The 27,997-nt window shown below is 43.1% G+C and overlaps 3 protein-coding genes across 6 annotated transcripts; 2 read left to right on the top strand and 1 right to left on the bottom strand.

The window, feature by feature from the left end:
• Positions 1-1,281: 1,281 nt before the first annotated feature.
• lrrc57 (leucine rich repeat containing 57) lies at positions 1,282-10,083 on the bottom strand. Its single transcript, XM_034148359.1, has 6 exons — positions 9,960-10,083; positions 9,303-9,658; positions 8,220-8,355; positions 5,986-6,254; positions 4,345-4,530; positions 1,282-2,158 (listed from the first exon to the last, which is right to left on the bottom strand). The coding sequence occupies exons 2-6, from the start codon at positions 9,384-9,386 to the stop codon at positions 2,117-2,119; spliced, it is 717 nt and encodes a 238-aa protein (XP_034004250.1). The 5' UTR covers positions 9,387-9,658; positions 9,960-10,083; the 3' UTR covers positions 1,282-2,116.
• A 1,521-nt stretch (positions 10,084-11,604) lies between these two features.
• On the top strand, positions 11,605-15,764 carry LOC117496648 (HAUS augmin-like complex subunit 2). 4 transcript variants are annotated; one of them, XM_034148362.1, is made up of 9 exons: positions 11,605-11,983; positions 12,398-12,460; positions 12,571-12,682; positions 13,219-13,333; positions 13,750-13,848; positions 14,002-14,071; positions 14,745-14,877; positions 15,333-15,441; positions 15,525-15,764. In XM_034148362.1, the coding sequence occupies exons 4-9, from the start codon at positions 13,247-13,249 to the stop codon at positions 15,699-15,701; spliced, it is 675 nt and encodes a 224-aa protein (XP_034004253.1). In that variant the 5' UTR covers positions 11,605-11,983; positions 12,398-12,460; positions 12,571-12,682; positions 13,219-13,246; the 3' UTR covers positions 15,702-15,764. The 4 variants fall into 4 exon arrangements, with proteins under 4 accessions (XP_034004253.1, XP_034004254.1, XP_034004252.1 ...); XM_034148363.1 differs by lacking the exon at positions 12,398-12,460; XM_034148361.1 differs by lacking the exon at positions 12,398-12,460 and having other exon boundaries at positions 12,568-12,682.
• Positions 15,765-18,923: 3,159 nt separating this feature from the next.
• LOC117496646 (nuclear factor 7, ovary-like) lies at positions 18,924-21,096 on the top strand. Its single transcript, XM_034148358.1, has one exon. It carries the CDS (start codon positions 19,227-19,229, stop codon positions 20,634-20,636), a length of 1,410 nt encoding a protein of 469 aa, XP_034004249.1. The 5' UTR covers positions 18,924-19,226; the 3' UTR covers positions 20,637-21,096.
• The last annotated feature ends 6,901 nt before the right edge of the window (positions 21,097-27,997 follow it).

Raw genomic sequence — 27,997 nt, 5'->3', positions numbered from 1 at the left:
ACTTTAAAGAGTCCTCTCCTGCTGATGTTCAGGTGTATATCAGTATGTAGTGTCTCTACTTTAAAGAGTCCTCTCCTGCTGATGTTCAGGTGTATATCAGTATGTAGTGTCTCTACTTTAAAGAGTCCTCTCCTGCTGATGTTCAGGTGTATATCAGTATGTAGTGTCTCTACTTTAAAGAGTCCTCTCCTGCTGATGTTCAGGTGTATATCAGTATGTAGTGTCTCTACTTTAAAGAGTCCTCTCCTGCTGATGTTCAGGTGTATATCAGTATGTAGTGTCTCTACTTTAAAGAGTCCTCTCCTGCTGATGGTCAGGTGTATATCAGTATGTAGTGTCTCTACTTTAAAGAGTCCTCTCCTGTCTGAAACCAGAGCCCAGTCTGCTCTGATTGGTTAGCTGGCCGGCTCTGTTGTGATTGGTCAACAGCTTAGAGATGTCCCGCCCCTTAGCCTATCACAATATGTTGGAGGACACTACAGGAGGGAAGGAAAGCATAATTGGGCGTCTTTGACTTGTCTAAACTTTATTTTCAATACATTAAAAGTAATACTGTTAAAGTTGGATCCTATAACGTTTCTTACACAGTATTTTTCCACCAGAAAAATAGTATAATAAAATCAAATCCCCAAAGTCCACCTGCTGTTACTTTAAAATGGGATTTTAACCGAGTATATTGAATATTTGATCACACATCCACGAGTCATGTAAATGCTGCTCTCATCAGATTTAATATTTTAAAAGTTTTAATATGCACTCTTCTGCTCTGACTATCATCTAAAGGTGTATTTGTATTATTCATTTTTGCATATTTTGCTCTGTATGCTGTGTTCATTACGCAGTATTAGTAAATATTACATAATAATCGTGACTGTGACTTAAATGAAAAGGCTTTGAAATAAATCCTGAAATAAATTGTAAAATAGAATTTAGAAAATAAAAAAATACTTATTTATTTTACTATATTGACTAATTTATATATTTATAATGTACATTTATTTATACATTCACCAAAGAATAAGAATTTCAGGATTTATTTCGTAGCCATATTAAATTATTTCATAGGCATACTTATTTAATTTAATATCAACATAAATGGAATTTAGTGTCTCTTAATTGGGACCAATTAACGACATGTTATCACTAACTGTGGTGATTCTAGAGTCTGTGGGGGTCCAAGGCAAAGATTCACTGGGGGCCCCTCGAACCAGCTTTCATCACCATCAGTGGCGCCCCAACACACTCTTCTCCCCCCCCCCCCCCCCTGCATGTCGTTGCAGTAAATTAAAGGGTGTTTCATGTTGTCGTTGCTGTGGACCTTCTTAATCTACCTTCTTTGGGGGCCCCCTTCTGGTCGCCTGTTCGCAAGCTGCTAACTAACAATTATTAATTAAATCCCTGTTTTGTGTAAAAAACGAAAACAATGGACATCATAAATCCAACAGAGACACATAACGTAGGAACTGGAAACTGATTTCTTTGGGTTATTTTTGGATACAAAATTATTTTAAAATGGTGTCAGATTTTTCCCTGTGGTTTATTGTAATGTTTCAGGTGAAACTAACCCGTTTCCTGATGAAAACAAGCCCCTAAAAAAACACAAACAGCATGTTGGGAACACATGAACCTTCTATAGCCATCCTAAAAACCCAAATCAACCTGTTCTTAGTCCTGGTGAAAACAAGCCCCTCAGACTGACAGCATGTTGGGAACACATGAACCTTCTTCAAACATAGTAAACTTTTCTGTTTCTTCAATTCTACAAACTCGTGCTGTTTGTTCAAGACTCAGATGAAATGCTTCAGTTTGAATAACTCTGCGGAGACATTGAGCAGAGTTTAAAGGTAAAAAGTAATAATTTAAAGCGACAAACGTTGTTAAGCACTGAACGTTGTGTTTCTGTCCCTGAGTCTCTGCAGTCTGGAAACACACTGAAGCTTCACCATCACACTCCTCCTTCTTCTCTCGTGTTGAATCTGACGCTCAGAGACCTGTGGGGGGGGGGGAGGGGGGGGGTCGCTGTGTCGAGGACTGTTTATTAGCAGCAGCAGAAGAAGCAGCAGCTGACTCGTCCACCAGGTGGCGCTCTGAGGGTTGGACTTTTCTTCGAGCGTCTTCAGGCGAACTTCTTCTTGGTGGCTGTGAAACGCTCCATGTACTGAGGGGAGAAACAGAGAACATTTCAATTGACTGCAATGAACAACATTAATTACGACTATGTGAGGGTCCCTGAACGTTACACTGCCCTGTAGCTTTTCTAGTATTTATACCCGTCTTATTCTATTTTAGCTTGTTTGAATCTGAATCTCTTGCCTTTTTAAAGACTGTTTTCAAGTGTAGTTTTATAATGTCTTCCTTTTGCATTATGTTTTGTCTTTGAATTGCCTTGTTGTTCAAATGTGCCGTATAAATAACTTATGTGACTTTTTATGGGAATTATTGGACGCCATTATATCCTCTCTTTTGGTATACAATGGTTTAGTGTAACGTACCCTTAAAGGTCACCTATCATGCTATTTGTCGGCAATAGCATAGGTCTCAGATATATACAAATATATAAAAAACATGTCTATTTCACTTCCTGTTTCAAAAGTGCTGATTTTATGTATAAAGATTTAAAAATAAAATAATTGATAAAAAAGTAGGGGTCTGAGCTCATGCGGGACCCGGCAGCTACCGTCTAAACTAAATGCTGCCGTGATGAAACGCCATATCATGGATTATCAAGGATTGTCTCTGAAACAGTATGGAGCTCAAAGGCTTTCTCTCTTGCCGGTTATACCACAAGGTGAGTTCCTTTTTATTTCCTGCTTCTTCACACACATGCTCTCCAGTACAGGTTAGCTCTGAGTGTTAGCCATGCTAATGTAAACACCGACCATATTACGTCCAAAACAGTCGGGCATTGTTTCTGATAGCAACGTTTCTGATAGGGCCGTGGGTCCACATTTCAGATATTACGTCATATCGGACGCTAATCTGGATCAGCTCCGTTGTTCCCCCGTTTTTAGAGATTTGGGTACGGAGGAAAAGAGAGAGGGTTTTATTTTCTGACGCTGCGTGAGTTCCCTGACACACCGGGGACACACCGGGGACACACCGGGGACACACCGGGGACACACCGGGGACACACCGGGACACACGCCGGGGACACATGGTGACACACCGGGGACACATGGTGACACACCGGGGACACACCGGGGACACATGGTGACACACCGGGGACACATGGGGACACATGGTGACACACCGGGGACACATGGTGACACATGGTGACACACCGGGGACACATGGTGACACACCGGGGACACATGGTGACACACCGGGGACACATGGGGACACATGGTGACACACCGGGGACACACCGGGGACACACCGGGGACACACCGGGGACACATGGTGACACACCGGGGACACATGGTGACACACCGGGGACACACCGGGGACACATGGTGACACACCGGGGACACACCGGGGACACACCGGGGACACATGGTGACACACCGGGGACACATGGGGACACACCGGGGACACACCGGGGACACACCGGGGACACATGGTGATGTAGAAAAGACATCAAGTGCATTTTGCAGGATAGGTCCCCTTTAAGAGGATGAGAAAGGAAGCATTGAAGCTGCTTTAGAGCCAGCTCTTATCATGGCTGCAACATAAAACACTATCGTTGACGTAAAAACTGTTGTTTATTAAATGCAGCCGACAGGACAACAGGACAACAGGACAACACTAGTAGAGTTAATAGTTTCTTCCCTCACTTCACCTGAGCTCCGTTTCTCACCTTGTCGCAATAAAATGTTATCGTTGACTGTTGGGAAAACACTGAATGTCCTCCTCCAATATCAGAGTAGCATGCTAACAAAGGTATCCCACCTGTAGCTGTGAACATGACAGGATGTATGATTACCTAGAAGAGCATCAGGACTGTTTGAGGCATATGATAGCTATGTGATTAACATGATGATTCAGCCTCTATGGAGAGAGACATCAAGCATGCTCATTTCTGACGTGGAGCTAATCTGAAGTAAACATTGAATACTGCTTTCTATTCCTCCATCTTGTGACTGTGTAACTCCCTCTCTTGGATATCAGCATGTGAAGGACACTGTTCAGGAACTAGTTGATGCTCTGTATGTGATGACTACTTCCATTCTGGAGAGGATCACAGATACATGGATCCTGAGATTGAAGCTCAAGCCGGGGACCAGTGATTATTAACATTGACATAAAAACTGTTGTTTATTTCAATGCAGTCGACGGGACACACCAGGAGACCACTAGTAGCGTTAATAGTTTCTCCCCTCTCTTCCCCTGAGCTGTGTTCCTCACCTTGTCGTACCCCTCCAGGTCCCGCAGGTTCTTCACCTCGAACAGGTTCCCCTCCACAGAGAACAGAGACACCTGAGAGTCTCTGAGGATGGACTGAGGCACGGAGGACAGGTCCAGACAATTCTCCTCCAGACGGAGCACCTTCAGACGGGGACACTTCGACACCTCCTCTGTCAGCACTGAGATCTGAGGAGGAGGAGGAGGAGGAGGGGGAGGAGGAGGAAGAGGAGGAGAAAGTATTAGTTAAGATCTAGAACCTGGACTATGGCGCTTTTCCACTGCAGGGCCTCGCACGGCTTAGTACGGTACAGTTAGGCCTCACAGCTCCTCATATCTGTTCAAAAGTGAAACAAGTACAAACCACAGACTGTCTGTGTCATGGTGAATACAGTCGCTGCTTTATTTATGTCTGTAGGCCGTTGTTGTGAGTGTGGACGGTCGGAGCATATACTGCGTTAGCTTAGCCAATCTCCATTTAGAAAACACGCATTTTAAAAGGTTTTTCCCCTGCCGTCTGTCTGCAGACTTGACAAAGCATTAATTCATGGTTTTTACTAACCGGTATCAGTATGTTGTTACTTCATCATTTTGAAACGTGTATTACAATTAAATCACGGTCAAATATGTCCATCTTGTTGTAGTTGTAGCCCCCTTGCCAGCGATCCTCTCTCTAGTTTAGCATACTCAGCCCGACTCAGCCTCGTTGTCTCTGGCCCTAGACCCACGATTTTATGAGGCCAGAAAAACTGTGAATTAGGACCCGCCGGCCGGTACTAGGCCAAGTGGAAACGCAACCAAAGACGGGCCGCTGACGTCACAGCCCTCTTAAACCGGGCTCCGCGCTGTAGTGGAAACGCGCCATAAGAGGCTTTCCCATTTTTACTCCATTCCCATTTAAATATGTTAAAGTGCTGCTAGTGCTAGTGCTAATGCTAGTGCTAGTGCTAATGCTAGTGCTAATGCTAGTGCTAGTGCTAATGCTAATGCTAATGCTAGTGCTAGTGCAGATCCTTGAGCTGGAGCTAGTTTGGTTAGCATTTAGTTCAACTTGCTAACCACTTAAGAACCAGCTTGCTTTCCCTCATAACGCAGCGCTGTAGATAAATTGTATAATGAGAAGTTCCTCTCGTATTACAGAGAGGATGCAAGCATAGCCACGAAGCCAGTCGGACTAATCAATACAGATTAGAGCCAAACATATACACTGAAGAAAGCCTTTTAGTCTTAAAGCTCATTTGGAAACCTCAGGAGAAGCTCCGGAAAGAAAACACACTTGGTACTTTCCTGTTTACATCTATTTCCTGTCTTTCTTTCCTGAAGAGAGTTTCTGCTTCTGCTGCTAGTCCTGTTTCCTGCCTGCTGTACTTTCCAAGGCCCGTAACTGTGACCCAGTTTATCAGTTCAAACAGAATAGTGATTGTGCCGTTATGTTCAATGTTGTTTGTTGTTCATGTATTGTGTCTTGATATGTGTCTGTTGATGTTACGCATGGAGCTGCTGGGATGCAAGGAGCATTTCAGACTTGATCTGACCATTCAAGTATTATCGTATCGTATTGAATAAAAACCCACCTGGTTCTGGTTCAGGTTGAGGGGAAGTTCTCTCTTGAATCTGGGGTCAGGTGACAGAATAAAAGCCCACCTGGTTCTGGTTGAGGTTGATCTCGATGGTCTGCAGCTCCGACACGTGTGCCGGGACGTTCCGGATCTGGTTCCTGGACAGATCCAGCAGGTCCAGGTGCCTCAGGGTGCCCAGGCCGGGGGGGAACTCTGAGATCCGGTTCCCCGACAGGTTGAGGGTCCGCAGGGCTTTGAGCTGGCCCAGAGAGGACGGCAGCGTCACGATGCGGTTCCCGTTCAGACTCAGAGTCTCCAGCTTCTTCAGCTTCGAGATCTCAGAGGGGAGAGCGGCTGAGGAGAGAGAGACCGGGGAACGTTACCTTCATCTGAGGGGCAAAGGTTCACATTGGTTTTGAGTGACAACATTCAGACTATGCACCGTTATGTTGGTATTGCTCTTTTGTCTTGTGATATGAATAAGAGGGAATCTTCTACTAAGATAATGTTACTGTAACATACAGTCATATCTTACTGTCCACTTTGAATATAGAATATAGACATGTATATATATCAGAGGTGAACTATCAGGGCCTCCAAGGTATTCAGAGAAAACCCTGGAACACTCAGATATAAAACAAACAAATTAATTATATAAATTAAATGTCAATAAAATGAGAATGGTATCTGTGTTGTTGATCTGTAATAATAGAGTAACGTTGATTTGTTCGTCCTTCTCGGTCCGTGCACGACGCATTTCAGTGATTTGTGTTAGAAAAGAAATGCAACCAATCAGATGTTGTTCTGGGTCTCTGGGTCGAATGTCCTTCAACCAGGTATTCTATATCCTTGATAGAAAGCCCTGGCCCTCACACTGAATGAGAGCGAACGTTTGGATTGACAGTTTGATCAACCAATCAGATATTGATTTGTAGCCAATGGGCGTGTTCTCTCAGTTCCCCTCCAGGTCCTCTAGGAGGCCCGGTAGTTCACTGAGAGAGACAGAGGATCTAGAGAAATGCTACGTAGCAATTCATTTGCCATTTTATTGTTTTTAACGTTGAAATGGCAACAGGTGAAGATGATGTTGTTGGGGAATTGTTGTCAGTACCCTTTCCAAGATGACAATTCAGTGAAAAAACGGACATTATTACATTACATTACATGCTAGACGCTTTTATCCAAAGCGACTTACATACTCAGTACTGTGGACAATCCCCTCAGGAGCACTTTGGGGTGAAGTGTCTCAGGGACACAACGCCATGCTGACTGCAGTGGGGTTTGAACCTTTGATCCGAACACCAACGCACTAGTACACTGCGCCACAGCGCGGCGGGGGGTGTGTGTGTCTACTGAAGGTCCAGCTGTGATAGACACGGTTCGCCACTGATATATTTTTATTTTTTATTTTACTGTACTCAGTTTCTTACATATTTATATTTTTTGTAAATATTGTCTTTATTTTAAATCTGTTACAATATTTAAAATATTTGTAATAATAGTATTTTTCTTAAACCCCCCCCCCCAACCTATTCTTCTCTCTGTGTCTCTGTATGCACTCTAACCCCTAGATTCCACCGGGTCCGGCTGCGCCGCGGTTTTGGTCCGGCCTCCTCCGGCGTCATATCCTACCAGGCGCGTTTCAGAAGCGTTTCAGAAGCGGAGCGTCTTGCCTGCCGGCTCGCAGTTTTTGTTGATTTGGGCATATTTCCTGGACAGGCTACTTTGTACAGACAAAGTTAATAATAACTGTAATATTCCAGTTATAAACGACATGAATCAAAGACGTGTTGCTGTATTTTAGTGGTAAAAAAATGCATTCATCATCATAATTATTCTATATATATAATTTACACAGTGCCTGTAAACCGGAGGAGAACGCTGGCATTTCTCCTCCTACTTGAAAGACTACGGAGGGATAGGGTCTGCAAAATTAGTTTGTGTGTGTGTATATATATAGGTCTATATAGCTCTGAACGTTCCACTTCCTGCCTGCCCGACCTTACGTTACGGCTGCGCCGCGACAAAAATAGGATTCGATCCTAATTTTAGAGGAGCCCTCTGGGACGCTTCTGGGACCCTTCTGGGACCCTTCTGGGACGCTTCTGGGACCCTTCTGGGACCCTTCTGGGACGCTTCTGGGACCCTTCTGGGACGCTTCTGAGCCGTAACGTGCTGCGTGCGGTGGAATAGCACCCATTGACTAGAGTGGCCGCGATCGCCGTGAGCACCGCGGCGCAGCCGTAACGCGCCGCAGACGGACCCGGTGGAATCTAGACACGTTCTACGTATAAATCCTCTTCATCATGGAGCACTCACTGATTCTGTTGGAGTTGAGCGTCAGACTCTTCATATGCAGGAAGTTTCCGATGGCGGGGGGAAGAACTTCGATCTTATTCCCCGACAGATCGACCGTCCGCAGGTTAGCGGTGAGTCTCTGCAGCTCCTCTGGAAACTGAAACGACACAAAACGTAAAATAAAGAATTCAATATTTAAATAAAGGACCAGCTGCTGCAGTTTCACTAGTTTGCTCTTTAGAAAACTTCACACCAACCCAAATACATAAAAACACTTGTATAGGTGTATTATAGGTTTTCTTCAACTGATGATTAACTGAATAATTTCCCCTACATGTTGACCTTTGACCCTCTGACGCAGCTGCCCTAACCCTTGAGCAGCCGTTATCTCCCTTAAGGAGGGGCTGCCCTAGCAAGTTGTTGATGTTACCAGTTTGTAACCGGGCAGCTCTCGGTCAGAGATAGTTATTGTTGTGGGACACCTGGAACACATCCTTCTCGAGGTGTAGATGACCTCGAGCCATAACCGACAACAAATGTGGTTCAGTGTCCTCAGCTGTTTGGTCTATTGAAGAATGTTGATTATTACACTCTGAACTAAAACCTGGAGCTACAGGAGGGTCTGCAGAATTGATGGTGGCATCTCTACCGTGCGGTCAGACCGTGGCCCATGACATGTCGTGTGGATTCTCCGGCCGAAGCTCCAAATAAACCGTCAGTGTTTTGCCATCAAAGCTCCAGCTAATTAAATATGTGTTCATTCACATACATTTAAAGATCAGGGACAATGCATTTTAAGTACCACCACTAAGTATATTTAACACTACTGTTTTGCATAGAGTAGAACAATTGACTCAGATGTTATGCATTTGGTTGTGTGATCTTATACTTAGGCAACATTGCACTATATTATCTTGCATACAGTTTCATAACATATGAATTATCATAAAATGATTGTATTGCTAGCTTCTTGCCAATAGACAGCTCTCCTGTGACTGTTGTGACTTAGCTTTCTTAGTGTTGTGGGTGAACACAGCAGATTATAACTTCATCCTCAGTGCCAATATTTCGGATAAACACATGAGATCGTGGTGTGTGTCTCACCTCCTGCAGTCCCTTCGCTGTCAGCTGGAAAACCCCCGTCTTCTGGGAGTTTTCCAGGTGAGTCTTCAGTGCGCTGTTCCCCATCTGGACCCTGTAGCCAGGTACCGTGTGTGTGTGTGTGTGTGTGTGTGTGTGTGTGTGTGTGTGTGTGTGTGTGTGTATGTGTGTGTGTGTGTGTGTGCGTGCGCACACAATAACAGGAGCTCCTCTCAATCTACAGCAGTGAAACTACAGTGAAGCTAATCTCAGGGATCATATCCAAACAGGCTGTTGTCAGTGTGAGTCCCAGGATCAGCTTTAACGGTCCGCCTGCTTTTCTTCTTCGTGGGTGTTAATGAGATCAGGCAGTGAAATCCCTGCAGAAGAAGAAAATCCATAAACAACAAGAAGCAACAGGCTGGAAGAGCTAGCTCCATTAGCTCGCTTGTATTAACAATAAAACCCTTTTATTAATAACCAATAATCAAACATTGTTGAGTTACGTAACACGCTATCAAACCACCCGAAAGTTAACACACAGAAGCTACAAATAGCCTCTTTACTGATGTTTATTATGGGTGTGAACCGGGAGCTAACGTTAGCATTAGCACCGTTCACATTCTATCAGACATTAAAAACAGCTCAAAAACAAGTACAAAATAAAGCAGTTTTACTTACAAGAAAGCGAGAGTTAAACCCGTCGCTTTAAGTCCACATTTTAAAATATAGCTTGTTGAAATGTTTTAATTAAAGTGTGCAGCAGAGTGATGTTAGCCGCCCTGTTTACTAGAGACTGAGTCAGTCTGTGAGCCAATGGGAACAGCGGAAACGGCATACGTCACTACTTCTTCTTTTGATAATATTTGCGGTTATTAAAAACCTTTCGGACGTATTACCGCCACCACCCGGTCGGAAGAGGGACATACACTATTGATTAGTCATTTACAATTTTAAGGTACTTGTACTCGACTTGAGTATTTCCAAATGAAGCTACTTAACATTTCCATTCATACATCTCATAGGTGAATGTTGCACTTAGTTCTGCACATATTGACAGGGAAACATATCTGACACTAGACACTATAAGGGGCCAAGTGACAGCTAACACAATGTAAACGTAGGATATTATTTACATGGAGTGTGCAAGAAATAGAGTAAATTAAATATAAATGTGTTTTTTGAAGGAAAAAACGACATAAGGAACTATGGAGTTGTGAGATCTCTGCCAACCAGAGCCTCTACTTGTGGGGGAAACTTCTGAAGCAATTGGAGTCAGGACTCAGAGGAGAGCTGGAGCTTTGATGGCAAACACTGACGGTTTATTTGGAGCTTCGGCCGGAGAATTCACAAGACATGTCACGGGCCACGAGTTGACCACACGGTAGAGATGCCACCATCAATTCTGCAGAGCCCTCCTGTAGCTCCAGGTTTGAACTAGTTCAGAGTGTAATAATCAACATTCTTCAATAGATAGACTAAACAGCTGAGGACACTGAATCACAGTTGTTGTCGCTTATGGCTCGGGGTCATCTTCACCCCGAGAAGGTTGTGTTCCAGGTGTCCCACAACAATAACTATCTCTGACAGAGAGTTGCCCGGTCACAAACTGGTAACAACAACAATATGCTAGGGCAGCCCCTCCTTAAAGGAGATAGCATGCTGCCCAAGGTTGGGCATCTGCGTTAGAGGGCGAAGGAGGACATGCAGGGCAAATTATTCCCTGACACTTTTTATTTTATTAAATGTCATCCAAATTAAATATACATCGAAAAGAAAACATGATTGAAAGAAAACAACTGTACTGTATGTGAAGAAGACGCCTTCATCACAGTTGGCATAGGGGCATGGTAAAAGGCACACTGAGGGAAACACATTAATAACTTAGCTGGACATTGATAAAATAAAACCCAAGTCATTATTTGTTCAAGACCGCTTTATTTGAAGTCATACATAACAATGCTGTGCCAAAGTAACCTGCTTACCCTCTCCTTCAAGGTTGTGAAGTCCAAACAGAGCACCAGAAAACTGCAGCCTTAAGCAGAGGCTCAATCAGTGGAAACACCTGTGCTCAATTGGAGCATACCATGTAGTGCATGGGCACGGGTGACCATTTTCTTCCAAGTGTAAACGTGTTATTGTTTAAGGCTTCTGTGGTCAGAAATGTAGAATATGTTGACCTATTTGATTTATTGTGTTTAATTAGTTTGAACTACATTTTGAATACGTTTGTAGATGATAAGAATAACAGTAATTAAGGGTATAAATAGTGGATTGTCCTATGGGGAGGGGCTTAACATATATAAACCTCTGGCCACAAGTGTTTTGACGTTAGTCTGACTGTGGCTGTAGAGCAGACGGGTACCAGTAGAGCAGACGGGTACCAGTAGAGCAGACGGGTACCAGTAGAGCAGACGGGTACCAGTAGGGCAGACGGGTACCAGTAGGGCAGACGGGTACCAGTGGAGCAGACGGGTACCAGTGGAGCAGACGGTTACCAGTGGAGCAGACGGGTACCAGTGGGGCAGACGGGTACCAGTGGAGCAGACGGGTACCAGTGGGGCAGACGGGTACCAGTGGAGCAGACGGGTACCAGTGGAGCAGACGGGTACCAGTGGGGCAGACGGGTACCAGTGGAGCAGACGGGTACCAGTGGAGCAGACGGGTACCAGTGATATTTCTTCGACCTGTACATATATATTGAGGTTTGTTTTCTTTCTGTAGATCCTTGTTCCTTTGTGTTCTTTCATCATTTTGGCTGTTAATAAAAGCACCTAAGGAAACATTCCTGCCCACTGTACAACAAATCCCCTCTGGCTGGAAGAGAACTCTCTGCTCCATAGCTTCTCTAGAAATAAAACCACGTTGTATATTTTACTCATATATAATCTGTTCAATATTTAATACTCCATATTCCATATGTCATATATTTTTGAATATATATTTGTATATATAATATCTTCATATATATTTTCTATTTTCTTTTTCTTTCTATTCTTGTTTATTTTGTAAAATGCCTTGTCTTTTATGCTGCTGCAACAAAAACAATTTCCCAAATTGGGATCAATAAAGTACACCTCATCTCTTTTCACCTCACCTCACCTCATCACTCCCTCCAGAAGGTGTTCTTACCTCACCTCACCTCACCTCATCTAACCTCATCTGTCCACTCCCTCCAGAAGGTGTTCTTACCTCACCTCACCTCATCTCATCTCATCTGTCCACTCCCTCCAGAAGGTGTCCTCACCTCACCTCACCTCATCTAACCTCATCTGTCCACTCCCTCCAGAAGGTGGCAGTAGTGAAACTCCAGCTGCCGTTAAACCACCAAAGAAGAAAACAAACCATCGGGCGGGTTTATTTTGGTTTGTTGATATTTCACAAAGCATTTATCTGAATAAACGGTAAGAAGAAACACTTAACTATTAAAAACACATTTGTGGTTGTGTGTACAGCTTCATAAAGTGATTCTTACCGTAACAACTCTTCAGGGACACATTTCCCCACAGCTTGCATTGACGCCAAATCCCTTTTAAAGAATCTACACGTTTTAAACTAACTGTTTTAACATTAGAAAGAAAATACAACATGATTTGGAGTCTTCATCAACTCATCTTCATTCGGCTTGTGTTCATTACAGCACAACTCAAGTTCTTGTTATTTTTATGTTTTACTAAATGTAAATTCAATCTGGCTTTTAATGTGTGATTGTTGTTGTATTGCTTGATTTTAATGTGACTTTAACTATATTTATTTGTTGTTCTTGTTTGCCACTACCTCTGTAAAAGCGCTTACAAAATAAATCTATTAGTAATCTATTATTATGTAAAAACATACAACTGTGCAATATATACTTAAATACTAGGATATATAGTATTTTTGCTCCCGTCACCCTGCATTTCATATTGTTTTCTAATAATGCTGCTTCTTATCCTTTCAGGTGTTTGAACCTGAACTCCTCGTTTCAGATGCATCGCTGGGATTTGTCTCCGTTCTCAGTGACTCCAGCTGCCAGCCTGTTGGCCAGATGTGTCTCCAAAGATATTCTGTCTCAGGTCAGAGCTTATATTCTTTCGAGTCAGTAACAGAAAGAAACCAGCATTAGAGAAACCCACCCACCTGATGAACTCTACAGGTTTGAACACCTGGATCAATGCATCCATAGTTGATGGTCAAAACATGAGGTCCAAACAGTGTCTCTGTCAGCACCTTGGAAATATTGTATATACGTGAGCCTTAGTTTGAAGTTACTGCCAATGTTTCCGGTTAAGAAGTCACGGAAAAACACAACATTTAAACAAAACGATCGCAAGAAAACATTAAAACCACAAAAAGAAGCAAAACAACCCAAAAAGACACAAAGCTACTAACAACCTAAACGAGACACAAAAGAACCCAAAGGAGATGCAGATTGAACACAGTCATGTTCCCACAGAATTAACACAACATGAATGTCTCTACCTGTCCTCAGGGGGAAATAGACTCCGCCTCCTCCAGGCTGAGCCCCGTCTTCTCCAATCAGCTGCACGAGGCTGAACAGCGAATCAGAACGCAGAGACAGCTGGACCAGGTACGCTTCACTCTGACGTCCCATTACCTTACACTTGTTTTAGGATGCTACGTTTTAAACCTGCAGAGTATGTTGTTCCTAAAGTAAGAGCTGTTTCTCTGATCAAACATCAATGTCTTAGTTTGAACTCCCTTGTTGTTGTTTCTCCTGCAGCTGCAGCTTGACATGGATCTGCTGAAGATGGAGAAGAAGAGCGCTGACGTCACCAACAGTTTCTACCTCTGTGAGTGTTTCTATTTTTAAGCATCAGTGTGTTGATGTATTGTTTCAGCCACACATCTCATGTGCAGACTGAACCAACACTATGATCATTTTATATATATATTTATTACATGGCTTAGTTGAATACTCGATTCTGATTGGTCAATTCAGAACACGTGACACGTTGTTAATCCAGAACAGACAGACCGCTGTCAAGGACTTATTGACCGTTGTTAAGGACGCTCACATCTGCACAAAGAAGTCCGTTCGATTTAACTGTTTACAGTTTGGCCGAAAAGCAGTTTGCTTTTCAAACTGACAAGACAAGAGCGACAAGAAAACAGCGGAGAAGTAACGGGGCAGAAACCCTCCTTTTTACGCAGCGGCCCAGACATAGACATCAAACGGCGACACATATTCAGTGTGCAGTTCCTTTGGCATTAGGGCAGGGGTATCTAGATACTTTCCAAGGTCTGACATCATGAACTGAGCTACTTTTAAAGCAAGCAGCGATGTTTTCAAATCTGTAATCAAAAAGCTCCTCAAAAACACTATCGAAGCAGTTCCTGCTGTTGCTACGTAGTTCAAACGGTAACAACGAACTATTTTTCTTAGCGGATGCATGTCACATTATCCCTTACATATATGCTGTATGATTAGATCATTTAAACAAGTCTATCTTTGTGTGTGTGCAGCTCGGAGGTTCCAGATGCTGCAGATGTTCTGCGGCCACCTGCAGGATCTCCTGAAGGAGCAGAACAGTCTGAGGCAGCGCCTGATGAAACCTCTGGGTCGCACCAACCTGCCCGTTCAGGCTCACCTGCAGAGGTAACTGTTGGGGAAACACTTTCCTCGGCCCATAACTTTGACCCAGTTGATCAGTTTGCCCTCACTGAGCACACGCCTACACCTGGAGCTGCTCTCAGCGTCTCCTTACTCCTGCCTGATAGAGGTGTTTCGTCTTGTTATGCACAATGTTGATTCTTCTCTCAGAACCAGCTCAACACATGGGTCTGGGGTAGAGGGTCTGGGGTAGAGGGTCTGGGGTAGAGATCTGCAGAACATGTCTTGTGAATTCTCCGGCCGAAGCTCCAAATAAACCCTCAGTGTTTTCCATCAAAGCTCCTGCTCTCTCTCTCCGAGTCTCCATTGCTTCAGAAGTGTTCATCACAGTAACATCGCTCTGACTCAGAGGTAGTTTCCATGTTGTCTTTTGGAGAGATAGCTGGAAACACAGAAAGAGACCGGTTTGTCCCCAGATTCAAATGTCCTCTGTGCGACAGGTTCGTGGTGGACGTGGTGAAGATGCTGCTGGACTTCATCCAGACTCTGGAGGATAAGCTGACGTCGGTGCGCTGCAGTCCGTCCGCCAGCTACCGCCTCGCTCAGCTGGTCAGTCACATGGTCCTACTTTAATATCACACATGTACTTATCAAAATCAACCCATTTAACCCTCTTCTTCTCTCTGTATCAGAACAAGTCTCTCGCTCAGCTACTGGCTCATGTGGCGGATGTGGAGAGTTTGTCCAATCAGGTCCTCCAGAGGAAGGAGGCAGCAAGCAGAGTGACGGTTCTGCAGGATGATCTTCCTCCTCCTCCTCCTCCTCCTCCTCCTCTTAACATGCATACTGTTTCTGAGTTTTTAATATAATTGTGTCAAATATTGCTATTTGTTTTAATGTTTCAATAAAATCTAATGTTGGTAGAAACTTTTCAGGAGTGACTTTGTTTCTTTAAATTACAGTTAAAAATAACCTTATTCTGGATTTATGTTTAATTGTTTAGATAACTTAAAAGAGATGCCAAGGTTATTTACTAGACACTTATTTATTACATTTCTGAACCTCACTAGCAACTTCATCAGACAACAACCCTTCAATCAGGAGAGACGGTGTTGATAAGAATACATATTTATAGCCAGGAATACACAAATGAATGTAATGGAGTTTTGGCGATTAGGCCCCGTTGTGCAGGAGTATCATTCGGGAGGGGAGAACCGATCCAATGAAACCCCCCGGGGTCTAGACCCTGGTGGTGGTGAATGGATAGTTGGGGTCGGTCTGAAGGGGAGTGGCTTAGCTTGACCCTGGTGGTGGTGAATGGATAGTTTGGGTCGGTCTGAAGGGGAGTGGCTTAGCTTGACCCTGGTGGTGGTGAATGGATGGTTGGGGTCAGTCTGAAGGGGTGGGGCTTAGCTTGACCCTGGTGGTGGTGAATGGATAGTTGGGGTCGGTCTGAAGGGGAGTGGCTTAGCTTGACCCTGGTGGTGGTGAATGGATAGTTTGGGTCGGTCTGAAGGGGAGTGGCTTAGCTTGACCCTGGTGGTGGTGAATGGATGGTTGGGGTCGGTCTGAAGGGGAGTGGCTTAGCTTGACCCTGGTGGTGGTGAATGGATGGTTGGGGTCGGTCTGAAGGGGAGTGGCTTAGCTTGACCCTGGTGGTGGTGAATGGATAGTTTGGGTCGGTCTGAAGGGGAGTGGCTTAGCTTGACCCTGGTGGTGGTGAATGGATGGTTGGGGTCGGTCTGAAGGGGAGTGGCTTAGCTTGACCCTGGTGGTGAATGGATGGTTGGTTGGGGTCGGTCTGAAGGGGAGGGGCTTAGGTTGACCCTGGTGGTGGTGAATGGATAGTTTGGGTCGGTCTGAAGGGGAGTGGCTTAGCTTGACCCTGGTGGTGGTGAATGGATGGTTGGGGTCGGTCTGAAGGGGAGTGGCTTAGCTTGACCCTGGTGGTGGTGAATGGATGGTTGGGGTCGGTCTGAAGGGGAGTGGCTTAGCTTGACCCTGGTGGTGGTGAATGGATAGTTTGGGTCGGTCTGAAGGGGAGTGGCTTAGCTTGACCCTGGTGGTGGTGAATGGATGGTTGGGGTCGGTCTGAAGGGGAGTGGCTTAGCTTGACCCTGGTGGTGAATGGATGGTTGGTTGGGGTCGGTCTGAAGGGGAGGGGCTTAGGTTGACCCTGGTGGTGGTGAATGGATAGTTGGGTTCGGTCTGAAGGGGAGGGGCTTAGCTTGACCCTGGTGGTGGTGAATGGATAGTTGGGTTCGGTCTGAAGGGGAGGGGCTTAGCTTGACTCTGGTGTTGGTGAATGGATAGTTGGGTTCGGTCTGATGGGGAGGGGCTTAACTTGACCCTGGTGGTGGTGAATGGATGGTTGGGTTCGGTCTAAAGGGGAGTAGCTTAGCTTGACCCTGGTGGTGGTGAATGGATGGTTGGGGTCGGTCTGAAGGGGAGTGGCTTAGCTTGACCCTGGTGGTGGTGAATGGATAGTTGGGTTTGGTCTGATGGGGAGGGGCTTAACTTGACCCTGGTGGTGAATGGATGGTTGGGGTCGGTCTGAATGTTAAAAAGACATTTCAACCACTGACTTCGTGGTGGTTCTTCCGTCGGTAGGACAAACAGCTCAGATTTCTCCTCACATTTCAGGAAACAGGTCCTTGGCATTGGCATGACTGGATCGATTGTGAACTGAACCAGAGCTTCCAACAGTAAATGTTAGGCTGGCAGAGGGTGCGGCCAGCGCCGCTGGGTGTGGCCATAGCTCTTCGGGATTGGTCCATTTCGTTCCGGGTACCGCATGACATCAGGCCGTACCCGGAACTAAATGGAAGACTCAAATGGGCAGTGACGTATCTCCAACGAGGCGTTTTGGGGAGGTATTTTCTGTGTTAGAGTTTTACTCGCTACAGGGTGTACTTTGAGGGTTTTGACTCTGCACACCGTTTACATGCATAAAAACCTTCATAACACACAAGGGGACGGGTAAGAACCGGAAAAGCATGACATGGGAGCTTTAAGTATTTCATGATTTCATAACATCCTCTGTAGTCATGTCTGCATGCCTTTGTGGCTGTTATCTGAAACTACTGTAATCTGTTTGGTAGTTTGAACTGCAGTCATAAACTTAATGGTATTTATAATTTAGAAGCAGTTCAACCTGGCCGTTATAAAATAGAGGAAACTGGGGTGATCATCTGGGCAGACTTCAAATCTGTCAGAGTGAGATTCCTCTGTGATGCTCAGGAGCGTTGGTTCAGACTTTATTCTGACTTCACTGTCCGTCTAGATCTCTTTGAAATAATCAAGATAGAAAACAACAAATGATAATCAGAATGTAATTGCAGTCAAAAAATGTGATCATGTTTTAATTACAGAGTTTAACACGTTATACTCAAAGTCTCAGTGCAACAAAACAAATTGATTGTTTATTGTTAGTTTATATTTTGTTCTACTTTTTTATTGTGTTTATAATTTTCTTTTAAGTCACTGACATTTAAAAAAATCTGAAAAACATTTAAAAATATATTGAGGCATGAAAGATGAATGTTTTCATTTGTTATCCAAAATCTTTAAATAAATGAATTGAGTTTCTGTTTTTCTTTTTAATGGATGTCCTGGAAATGTTTGATTACGTTTTTTTTGTGAATTCTTTGCTTTTAAGAAATTAATAAATGTTGTATGTTTTGCTGAAACTGCATGAAATCAACACAACTAACAAATCAAAGCTGTCAATTCTCATTTCATTAACATCTTGTTTCTAGTCAAACATCATTGTTATAGCAGGATAAGATAATATAACAATGTAAGATAGTTGTAGGACTTTTGATGAATTATTTGTAGATATGTTGTTTTACTCCCAGAAGTCATTGAAATTGAGTTTTTCCGTACTGTATATATGAACAATAACATTTGTGTCAATTGAAAATGTCAATTTGTTCAACCTAAAGGTAATTACAGCTGTTCAATTAAGTGTAACTACAGCTTCTGTTCGAGCTGCCTGCAGAAATGCTGGGAACAAAGTAAGAACACAAACTGTCCACTTCAAACTTTTATATATATTTTTTTCCGCGTATTAAATCGTATGTGTTTTTCTTCCAACAGATACCTGGACAAAGTCATCGTCCTGAACTGAATACCAAAGTACATTTCCCTCTGAAAGACATCCTGACTCCATCTGCTGGTGAATAAATGACATAGCAGCATTTCCTGATGTTGATAACTCACCCTGTGACGGAGGTGAGAGGAAACGAAAGTGGATTTTGACATTGTTGAACAGCGCTGAGACGCCATTACAGGGTGTGAGATTTCTGCTCGGAGACACGTTTGGAGTATATTTGGGGAGAAGTGGAGAGACTGTAAGTTGGTGAGTCCTGCTCTAGAAATCACTTTAATACCAAATGGCTGAGAAAATCGCTCTTGTTGAAAGTTTCCTGAGCTGCCATGTGTGTTCAGAGACTTTCAGAGATCCCGTGTCTCTGGGCTGTAACCACAGCTTCTGTTCGAGCTGCCTGCAGACATTCTGGGAACAAAGTAAGAACAAAGACTGTCCCATTTGTAAAAGAAAGTCCTCCAAAGATCCTGTGGGGAACTTTGCACTGAAGGAACTGTCTGACTCCTTTGCTGAGAGACAGAAAGCTGGATCATCTGAGACAGAAAAGGGAGAGAAGAAGGTGGAGGTGGTGTGTAGTAAACATCCAGAAGAGCCTAGATTGTTCTGTATGGATGAAGAGAGAGCTGTGTGTCCTGGCTGTGACTTTTCTCTCCACCAGAGTCACAAGGTGGTTCCTGTAGAACAAGCAGTCAGTGAGCTGAAGGACCTGCTGACATCTGACTTAGAGTCTCTGGAGGACAAGAGGGACACATACAAAGGAGTGGAGACAACATACAATGAAGTGATTCAAGTGTCCAAGAAGCAGCTGCTGTCCACAGAGAGGAAGATCAGAGCAGAGTTCATCAAGCTCCATCAGTTCCTGAAAGAGGAAGAGGAGTCCAGACTGGCAGCTCTGAGGGACGAAGAGGAGCAGAAAGGGAAGACTATCAGCAGAGAGATGAAGAGCATTCAGGAGCACATCTCCTCTCTGTCACACAGTATCTCTGCTGTTGAAGAAGAGCTGCAGAAACACAACGTGCCCTTCCTCAGCAGTTACAAAGCCACTCAGAGCAGAGCCAGAGTCCAGAGCTCACTGTCAGACCCACAGCTGCTCTCAGGAGCGCTGACAGATGTGGCCAAACACCTGGGCAACCTGCCCTTCAGAGTCTGGGAGAAGATGAAGGACCAGGTCCACTTCAGTCCTGTCCTTCTGGACCCAAACACTGCACACAGCCGGCTCTATCTGTCTGATGATCTGACCAGTGTGAGACAAGGAGACACAGATCAGCAGCTTCCTGATAATCCAGAGAGATGCACTCAGCATGCTGATGTTCTGGGCTCTGAGGGCTTCAGCTCAGGGAAACACAGCTGGGAGGTGGAGGTGGGAGATCATCCTCACTGGCTTATAGGTTTGACTAAAGAGTCAGCTGACAGGAAGGGAGATATAGGTGTCTCACCAGAAGATGGAATCTGGTGTTTATGGCATGGCGATGGAGAATACACTAATGGTGCTGGTGAGGCTGTCAGAGTGGAGAAGAATCTCCAGAGGATCAGAGTCCAGCTGGACTATGACAGGGGGGAGGTGTCCTTCTACGACCCTGATCACATGACTCCCATCTGCACTCACAGAGACACTTTCACTGAGAAACTCTTCCCATATTTTTATATTGGACCAGCTGCTGATATCAAAATCTGTCAAAGTGAGATTCCTCTGTGATGCTCAGGAGCGTTGGTTCAGACTTTATTCTGACTTCACTGTCCGTCTACATCTCTTTGGAACAATCAAGAAAAGAATCAACAGATGATGAGATATTAATCTTTGCATGACATTTTTACACATTATAATCAAAGAGTCAGTCAAAAACAAAACAACTTGATTGTTTATTGCTATAGTTTATTTTGCATCATACTTTATTACAGTGTGTTTATAGTTTTCATTTAACTCACTGACACTTTATTAAAATCGGAAAATCATTTTAAAATATATTGAGGCATGATTGATGAATGTTCACATTTTGAATCCAAAAATCTTTAAAAGAATGAATTTATTTTCTGTGTTTCTTTGTAATGGATGAAATGAGAAAGTTTGATTAAGTTTTGTGTGAATTCTTGAAGAAATGTAAGAAGTTTGTATTTCGTGCTGAAACGTCATGAAATCAACAAACTAACAAATCAAAGCTGTCAGTTCTCCTTTTATCAACATCTAGTTTCTAGTCAAACATCATGTTATAGCACGATAAGTTATCAGTTTCACTTTTTATATTTTTGGGTCTTTTGATGAATTATGTTTAGATATGTTGTTTTACTGCAGGGAGCAAGTCATTTAATACATTTAGTTTAATTAATTATTTCATTCTTACAATGTTCTTTCGTTAGCCTGTGTGACATTTTCAGTCCTATATAGATGGACAATAACATTTATGGTAATTGAAAATATCAATTTCTAATTAATCTAAATCAGGGCTCTCCAACACGTCGATGGGCAGCTTTTCAGTAGCTCGCCGCTCGATTATCGATTATAGCGTAGTAAGGTTGCTCATTGATTTTTCGGCCGCGGCTGGACAATAACGTTTTTTTATTTTAGAATTTTTTCTGTCACACGAATATCAAGTGGTCGGTGATGCAGAGATCAAGGAACAGACGTGACAGCAGCACAGCGACAACACACACGGAGCAGTCTGCTTTCTCCACCAACACCAGTCCAGAACCAACAGCAGAATGACCCGCTCTGAATCAGGCCCTGTCGCTGCGCCTCAGAGACACACAGGGAGGGATTTGTGTTTTTTGAAAAACACTCGTTATCGTCATGTCAGGTTTTTGGTGGATTTAATCAAGTCTTGGATTGCAGAGTATGAATGTCCTCTTGCTATTTTCAGTTGATAAATACTTGTGTAAAGTTTGTGAAGGCAGGAGGAAAGCTTCCGCGATCACCGTCTCCTCTCCGTTCCTCCAAACCCCGCCCCCTCCTGAAAATAATGAGTGACAGGCTGATAGTGACCCGATAGAAACTTTATTATTCACTTAATCACTGATTGAGATATGATGAAGCTAACTTAATCTCATACATTCATGGGATTTATGTAACAGTAAGACAGAGAATGTAAGTGTGCACCCACATGCACTATTTTTGTTTTTATAATGCTGTTGTAAATACTCCTGCTGTGTTCAGACTTAAGTCACGTGTGTGATGCCACATTCAAGACATTCAGTGTCTTTTTTTTAACAGAAGACCGTAGCTAGAAGCTGCAGCTAGACTGCAGAAGTATTAGTTTTTTGTTTTTGAGGATGGAACCATTTTCACACACAGATATAGGGAGGCTAGACCTATACAATTGATTTATTATGGTTTATAATTTAATGTCAAGACGAAGAAGAAGAAGAAAAAGATGGCTGAACAACTGTTCAGTGTCAATCCTGTGGAGATCTCCAAAATCATGTTCAGCTTAAGTCTCAGCAAAACTCACAACATTTCTGGAGCCTTGTAGACCCAGAAAACTATAGAACATTCACCAAGCAGCACTGAAAATGTCTGCTTTATTTGGTTCTGTTCTACAAACCTTTGTGAAGCAGCTTTTTCTGACATGAATGAAATCTAAATACAGAACAAGACCGACTGATGAACATTTAAATGACTCTATTAGAGTGAACCTAAGTGGGTCCAGCATACACCTGTATGGTGGACTGCATGCAGTGCCATTCATCTCACTAACAAAAGAGTGAAATGCTTGTAAGATGGTGATTAAGGACACTTATGTGAATGTTCAGTGATGTACTTATTATGTGGGCCATAATAATATGTGAGAAATCTTCGTTTTCTTGGACCTTGATGTGAAGTTAAGATTTTTGATAAGCTTTAGGTATTGCAATTTCACACGTGTACAAAAGTATAGCTTAATTCAACTGATGAGGGCTATGTGAATAAATGTAAGCGATGTGATGCAAGTAGTTCTTGGCCACTTTCATTTTTTCAAAGTAGCTCTCAGATGAAGAAAGGTTGGAGACCCCTGACCTAGAGGGAATAACAGCTGTATAATTAAGTGTAGTATTTTTGATGCTGCTTCAGATATCTTGTGATTAAATAACCAGCAGTTTAATTCAAAAATGTGTCTATGAGGTTGATTTCTGTTTCTGTAAATAAATAACTGAATATCTTAATGATCTAATCTCTTATTTAATGCATTGCATCCCTTCAAACATCTGATGCCAAACTCCTGAACTCTCTGTCTCCTTGTGTGAAGTCATGTGACGGATGAACCTGCTGTAAACAAAGAAGCTCCCACCCTGATGAAGGAGACTCAGCAGAAAACATGTGAGGGGTAAAGCATGGTATACTGGAGCTGTGCCACGTGTTTGATTTGATGGAGTTGTTTTGATTCTCTCTTAGAAACTGTCAGGAGTCACATTCACATTCTCCAACTCCACTGCAGCATTATAACAAATACAAAGTACCTTCAACATTAAAAACAGTAAGCATTACAATAATTTCCTGCAAAGTACATCTTTAACCCTTGTGTTGTGTTCGAAAGCTGTCACCGTTCATGGTGTTCGCGGGTCAGTTTTGACCCATGATTTATTTCAGTCCAAAACACACACAAAAAATGACTATCTTCCAATATTGTTTTAACTACATCATAACTAACTTATAATGTGTTCATAACCGAACAATCCTGTTGTAATATCTGCTGCCTGAAGGAACTCTTCACAGAGGACGCTAGGACCAAAGTGACGGGGGACTAATGGTGTAGTGAGGCTCTCTTATATTCATCTCATTCATAAGTCATATCCAGAGGTGGGAGAAGAAGTATTCAAATCTAATACTTAAGTAGAAGTACCAGAGTGTAGGAATACTATGTTACAGTAAAAGTCCTGCATTACAAATGTTACTCAAGTAAAAGTAGAAAAGTATTAGCATCAAAATATAGTTAAAGTAGCAAAAGTACTCATTATACAGATCAGCCCATTTCAAAATAATATTGTACATTTTGATTATAATTATTGATGCAAAAATATGTTTATCATTGCAGTGAAACTAATATCTATTATGTTAGTTTCTGAATTTAGTCCAGGTCCAAACTAAAGACTTATTTAAGTGTTTATGTTCTATATCACTAATCCATATCTGAAAAGTAACTTAAAGGGGACCTATCATGCAAAATGCACTTGTGTACGTCTTTTCTACATGAATATGTGTCCCCGGTGTTCCAGGGAACTCACCAAGTGTCAGAAAACACAACCCTCTCTATTTTACTCCATACCCAAATCTCTAAAAAAGGGGCTGCAACGGATCTGATAAAAACTGATCCAGATTTGAACACTGTCCTGACGTCAGGACGGTGGCGCTACGGCTATTGGGCCAACTCCACCAATCAGGAGGAGACAGCCACGGCCATTGCCGTTCGAAAGCGCTGGAGACGCTCTAGTACATATGCCAGGCCTGTAGGTGGTGCTGTTCTCACTGAATCAGCCCTTGCTAAAACAGAGCTAAAAAATGTCAAATTGAGCGAAATGAGGCATGGCTAAAATGCATGATCTGTTTGGTATTTTGAAAAAAATAAAGTATAAATATGCCTTATATAGGTATGGTCCTACACTATATTATTCAAATATACCATGATAGGTCCACTTTAAGGTATTTCATAAATGGAGTAAAAGTACAATATTTACCTCTGAATTGTGGTGGGGTAAAAGTACAAAGTAGCAGAAAATGGAGATACTCTCGTAAAGTACACAAACCTCAGAATTGTAGCTTAGTACTTGAGTAAATGTACTTAGTTACTTTACACCACTGATAATATCAATGCAATCAATGTCCCCTTAACTCATGTCATTAGTCAGTGCATGGTCTGGTAAAGGAACATATACGATGGTGATGGGGAACTGCGAAGTCCAACTCTTCTCCATCTTTGAAATATGAAGTTGAAGTGTACGCTCTGACGCAGCTGCAGCATTCTGGTTGTGAAATACTTCATGTTGTTGGCATCAGTTCCAGTAACACGGTGGAGGGGGATTGTAGTGATGGGACTCTGCGTTGATGTAGCAGCTGGTTTAGGTCTGGATCTCTGGGATGTTCTGACCTCTGGAGTGGAGCTGCTGGGTGAAGATCTTCATGTTGACCCAGTGGTTTGACCCAGGAGAGCGGAGCAGCCGGTGTCAGCGGTCTCACCTGGATCATCCTGAGGTGAAGCTGGAACCATGAAACAAGGAGGAGGTTCAGTGGAGACAGGTTTCATCAGGAGGGTTTCATGTTTCCTGTTGATGTTCTGCTGCTGATGCAAAAGAGTTCACTGTATATGTGACGTTCACGAACGATCCGATTCTTTTGAACGGCTCTTTGGTACGAACGAAGGGAACCGAGTCGTTCTTGGTGAGAGCCGTTCTTTTTATCGTTGGTTCCCTGCCTGCCATAAATCCACTCGCCTTTAAAGGAACTTGCTTTGACATTGTTGGTTGCTTCTTCATGCATCATTATTATCTGAATATATTTCATAAAAACTGATATTTGGTTTAAGTATTTAAAGTTTTGAGGGGTTTTGCAATGAAAACAAAGAACGTAAAAAGACACCTAAAACATGTGCTCTTCCAGACGGTTGTGTTTGTGTGACTCTAAACATAAATACTGTATACTCCAACGCTTATGGATGTAGCAGGAACACTGGGTTCAGGTAACTGTCCCACACTCATCTCTACACCCTGAACTCACCATCACCTAAAGTAGGTCAACTCCTCCCCCAGAGCCAACCCCTAATTAACTCAGGGGTATTTAAGGCACCTGTGGCATCTAGAGATGGCAAATCCGGATCCTTTTACGGACTCAGGGGTTGCATTCGAATAGTCCATTTAGCTTAGGAACCTTCCTAACGGAGTGAAATGACCCGGAAGTCCCTCAGTGGCAGCCATGATAAGTGCCGTTCGAATTCTCTAAATGAAAGGAAAGGAGGTTTCAAACTTCCTTTATAAACTCCTTTAGCTTAGGAACCACTGGACCTCCCTAACCGAAAGGAGAGGAGAACATGCTGCCCCACAATGCCTTGCGGCCGCAGCATTTGCCGTCACACAACAGTCGGCCGTTCACGGAAACAACCGATTATGAACGAGAAATGATATCATGAAAGTTACGGTGCTTATTAAGCATTTTAAAACGTATGTGGTAAGTTGCCAAAGTGCTTTGTTTTGAACGTTCATCAGTATTATAATCAAAAAGAGAAATATGAACGTTAGTTTTGACTGAAATGATCAAATAAAGTCAACATTTCACAGTCTTTACTGAGCTGTGTGGGGTTTGTTCAACTTTGAAAAGATGTTTGAATGGTGATATACACAGTGATAGATGTTAAGGACTAACGTTTATAATAAATACATTTGTATTGATTTTAAGATCTTTTCATACAATCATACGTATTGGGATCATTTGTATTAATGTGGACCGGAGGGAGAGGGTGATGAGCATAAGTTTCACTTTCCTTTTTTATTTCAATTCCAACTTTGGTCATGAAGAATATGTTTCTCTGTTGTCCCTGTTCATAAAGCATAACAGCATCAGAGCACGGTGCAGAGTCTCTAGATGAGTTTACAGTAGTCCCTCGTTCTTATTAAACATCCATGTTGTAGTCCGCTGTATAGAAAACTGTAGTTTCCATAGTTTCCCCACAGCAGCAGACGCACATTCATGACGTCCGCTGGCGCATCATAAACACGTGGGATAGTGAAAGTGCAGTCGATTCTCTAAAGTACCGCAGTCTCTTCTCCTAAATCCTTTTGAATTCTCCTATCCACTATCCCTTAACCCCGTGACCTTTCACTCAGAGGTCAAGGGATAGACGATAGGGTTAGAATTTAGGAGCTGATTTTTGGAGTATTCGAACGCAACCAGGGTCTTCTGAGTCAGTCATTGAAGAGATCCGGATCATACGAGTCATTTGAGTCATTTGAGTCATATGAGTCAGCATCACCAAGACGTAGAAATCCTATCGGTGAAACCGAAAAGTTGATGCATTTCACGAGCATATTATTATTCCATATATTTTGAATATATATATATATTTGTATATATATATATATATAATATCTGCATGTATATTTTCTATTTCGACATGTATATTTTATATTTTATTTTATTTTTCTTTCTATTCTTGTATATTTTGTAGTTTTGTTTTATTGTAAAATGCCTTTTATGCTGCTGTAACAACAATTTCCCAATTTGGGATCAATAAAGTACTATCTATCTATCTATTAAACTGACGTTATATTAACCTCCGCTACACAGTGTATTTTGCTTTAATAAAAAATGTTGATCACAAAAAAAAGGGTTATTTTGCGATTTGGCGAATCTGAGTCTGCTGTTGACTCGTGCATGAGGACGAGTCTGCTGGATCTCTGGATCTGCTGCTATATACGGCTCCGAGTCCGCACGAGTCTGATCCGCTGTGTGTTGCACACACAGTGAGTCAGGATTTGCGAATCTGAGTCTGCTGTGGACTCGTGCATGAGGACGAGTCTGCTGGATCTCTGGATCTGCTGCTATATACGGCTCTGAGTCCGCACGAGTCTGATCCGCTGTGTGTTGCAGCGAGTCAGGATTTGCGAATCTGCGAATCTGCGAGTCTGCTGTTGACTCGTGCATAATATAGCGCGGGAGCCGGGTGCTGGAGGAGGGGCTATGCTCGTGCACATGACGAGTATGGATCTCTGGATCTGCTATGCTATTACGGTTAGGAGCCGTCGGCTCCTCTGAGTCCCCACGAGTCTGCAGGAAGTTTCACTGATCCGCGTCCCCTCCCCTGAGCCAAACGATCACTTCTGGCAGCTATCCTGTATACTTGCTAAAGGGTAGGTAGATGGACTTGGGGTACGTTGTAATGTGATTTTACATGTTATAAAGAGAGGAGCGAGTGACGCAATTTATAGTTTTAATTTGTACGTCACACCAAGTGTGGGACTCAAGGACTCGGGTTAATGGAGAGGGGAGACTCGTCATGACCAGCTCATTTCTAGGATCCGGGTTAATGATCCGGATGAATCAGGACTCGCCCATCTCTAGTGGCATCATGGCAGCCTTTGTTTCGTTTGCTGTCTGCCTGT

The sequence above is a fragment of the Trematomus bernacchii genome, unplaced genomic scaffold, assembly GCF_902827165.1.
Source record: "Trematomus bernacchii unplaced genomic scaffold, fTreBer1.1, whole genome shotgun sequence".
Taxonomy (NCBI): Eukaryota; Metazoa; Chordata; class Actinopteri; order Perciformes; family Nototheniidae; genus Trematomus; species Trematomus bernacchii.
The sequence above is the reverse complement of the archived record's forward strand: the minus strand, read 5'-3'. Positions and strand labels throughout refer to the sequence as shown.

Bases quoted from the DNA above. Each gene is read 5' to 3' on its own strand.
- LOC117496648 (XM_034148363.1), top strand. From the start codon at position 13,247: ATGCATCGCTGGGATTTGTCTCCGTTCTCAGTGACTCCAGCTGCCAGC. The intron at 13,334-13,749 runs GTCAGAGCTTAT...ACCTGTCCTCAG, and splicing joins CCAAAGATATTCTGTCTCAG to GGGGAAATAGACTCCGCCTC. The intron at 13,849-14,001 runs GTACGCTTCACT...TTTCTCCTGCAG, and splicing joins CGCAGAGACAGCTGGACCAG to CTGCAGCTTGACATGGATCT.
- lrrc57 (XM_034148359.1), bottom strand. From the start codon at position 9,386: ATGGGGAACAGCGCACTGAAGACTCACCTGGAAAACTCCCAGAAGACG. The intron at 8,356-9,302 runs GTGAGACACACA...GTGTCGTTTCAG, and splicing joins CAGCGAAGGGACTGCAGGAG to TTTCCAGAGGAGCTGCAGAG. The intron at 4,531-5,985 runs GTGGGCTTTTAT...CCTCCTCCTCAG, and splicing joins TCAACCTCAACCAGAACCAG to ATCTCAGTGCTGACAGAGGA.
- LOC117496646 (XM_034148358.1), top strand. From the start codon at position 19,227: ATGGCTGAGAAAATCGCTCTTGTTGAAAGTTTCCTGAGCTGCCATGTG.